Source organism: Setaria viridis, chromosome 4 (genome assembly GCF_005286985.2).
Source record: "Setaria viridis chromosome 4, Setaria_viridis_v4.0, whole genome shotgun sequence".
Taxonomy (NCBI): Eukaryota; Viridiplantae; Streptophyta; class Magnoliopsida; order Poales; family Poaceae; genus Setaria; species Setaria viridis.
In genome coordinates this window covers 10,733,496-10,735,835 of record NC_048266.2, presented here as the reverse complement: position 1 = coordinate 10,735,835, position 2,340 = coordinate 10,733,496, and the positions used below count along the sequence as shown (strand labels likewise).

Sequence of the window (2,340 nt, the reverse complement as noted above, 5' to 3'; positions counted from 1 at the left end):
TGAATAAATCCTGAAAAATACGAGTACAGATGCTATGTACAAAACTTGAATCCTAGTGGATAAATTTCACCATAAGAAATCTTACCAGATGAGATGCTCAGTTCACTCCAACTCAAGAACACTAGGAGGACCAGGTGATCTTACACACAAATATAGTAGTATTTGGGATCCTACTCAATTTCCCTTGAAATATTAGAAATTGACGAAAAACTACATGAATACTGATGAAAATGTACAAACACTATCCATCCCGATATCTTGACGGTTGACTCAAGTCACGGATGATGATCGGTCGGTTGCATCACCATACCACAAACACGACCAACTCTAACTGACGGAGGCCGCCGGCGGCTACACCATGTCATCGGCGGACGCTACCCAGTACGCCGCTCGCGGCAGCACGACCCTGGCCCTGCACAGCGGGCAGCTGTTCTTCTTCTTCGCCCACACGCGGATACACCCCTCGTGGAAGATGTGCCGGCACGCCGGCACCTCGCTGCACAGCTGGCCCTGCCGGAGCTCGTCCAGGCAGATGGCGCACACCGGCGGCGGCTCCGATGCCGCCCTGGCCCGCGCCGCGTACGGGAAGTGCGCCAGCACTACCGGGGCACTCAGCCGCTCGTCGCCCTGGTAACGCGGCAGCGGCGGCGGCGGCGCCGCCACCACCGGAGCCCTCGGATGCCCCTGCTCGTTCGCGCGCTGCTGTCTCCGTAAACATGCGCTGCAGACGCAGGATACGAAGAAGGACACGATGAGCACGCCTTCAACCAACAAGAAGATCGCGTCCCCCGCCTGCGCCATAGTTGTCGCTGATCAGATGCACGCGCCGCCGCGCTTGATCTCCTGCACGTGCCGCTTTGTCTCCCGCGATCGAGACTTCGGGAGCGACGGTATCTATCCGATGCGCGGCTGCGACAAACGATGACGTGCGGCGCAATGCACATGCGATTTGGATTACAAGGAAGTTTGTTTGGGATGTAGAAATTCCAGTCGGGAGTTCACGTGCGGTACGTTAACTCGGCACCGAGTGTTATCCAGGTCTCTCTACTTCCAAAATACACACATAGCTACAGGATCAGGGCTTAGGCGTCAACATGCGTCCAAACAGGTCCCGGACCGAACCATGTGGCACGCCATGCTGGACTACACGTGCCCGGGAGCCGTGCATTTTTGCACATACCCTCCTCTAGTACATACACATGTATACATAGGGTCCTCCAGATTGAATATTCCATCTCCAGCCCCAATCATTCCCCGTCCCCATCGCTGTCCCCTCGCCGCCGAAGGCAGCCAGGCGCATGTCGGCCGGCCACCGGAGCTGGCAATCCCACCGCCGCTGAGCCGCGCTGCAATCGCGCTCACCGCTGTGGCGCTCGTGCTGGTCGTGGCCGCGACACGAGTGGCCAGCCAGACGACAGCGGCGATGGATCCGAGCGGCGGGGTAGGATGATGCCTGCCACTCGCGGCGCCGTGGCGTGCGCAGCGAGCATGGCGCACGGCAGCGTAGTGAGGAGGGAGCTGTGGGGTGACGGTACAGCAACAACAAGACGCGATGAGCCTGGGGCGGGTGCCGTGCTCCCAAATCACTCCTTGCAGCAGAAACAACAAATCACACAGCTCTATTCTTGCAGTAGCAGCAACAGATAGCTTGCAAGGGAAATCTTTGGGGATAGCCGAGCAGAGGAAGCACCAAGCAAGAGATGTTGATAGAAAGCACCAAGCAAATTGATATGTTCATGTGGAGAGGGAACAGGAAGCAGACAAGAACAGAGAGGGAACAAGAAGCACAAAGCAAGATTGACATGTTGATAGAAATTGCTAGGATAATTGTTGTGTTGGTGAAATGTTTGTTAGGTGTGTGTAGTGTAAATGATCGACCTTGTTACTATATTATTTGAAATTTCATAAATGGTAATGGATATGAATTCACAGAAATTGATATGGAATGCATAGCATTTTCATATTGCAAATCCAAGTACCGACACTAGTAGCATCCAACATTATTTTGGTGCTAACCTATTACATATCACTTCAAAAGAGCAAAAAAACCTTCTTTGTAGCTTCTCCATTCTTCTTTGCAGGTGCAGCCTTCCTCTTCCTTGTAGCAACTTTGCCTTGTTTTGTTGCAGTTGTCAAAGGTGCAGGCCTCTCAACTAGTATGCTAGAGCCGATGAAGGTAGAATCTGGAAGTGGGTGTGGAGGCTCAGAGGAAAATGTTGATTGTGATCCCTGATGACATCATGTTGTTATTGTAGAGCTAAACAACACAATTGACGGTACCATCCAGATTTTAAGCAAGACATGGCCAGTAGCTTACCTGTTCCATCATTTGGAGAAACA

At 52.7% G+C, this 2,340-nt stretch overlaps 1 protein-coding gene across 1 annotated transcript; it reads right to left on the bottom strand.

Annotated features, from left to right (window-relative positions):
• Window positions 1–351: 351 nt before the first annotated feature.
• Window positions 352–801, bottom strand: LOC117853418 (RING-H2 finger protein ATL5). The gene has a single exon (XM_034735787.1). It carries the CDS (start codon window positions 799–801, stop codon window positions 352–354), a length of 450 nt encoding a protein of 149 aa, XP_034591678.1.
• Window positions 802–2,340: the final 1,539 nt, after the last annotated feature.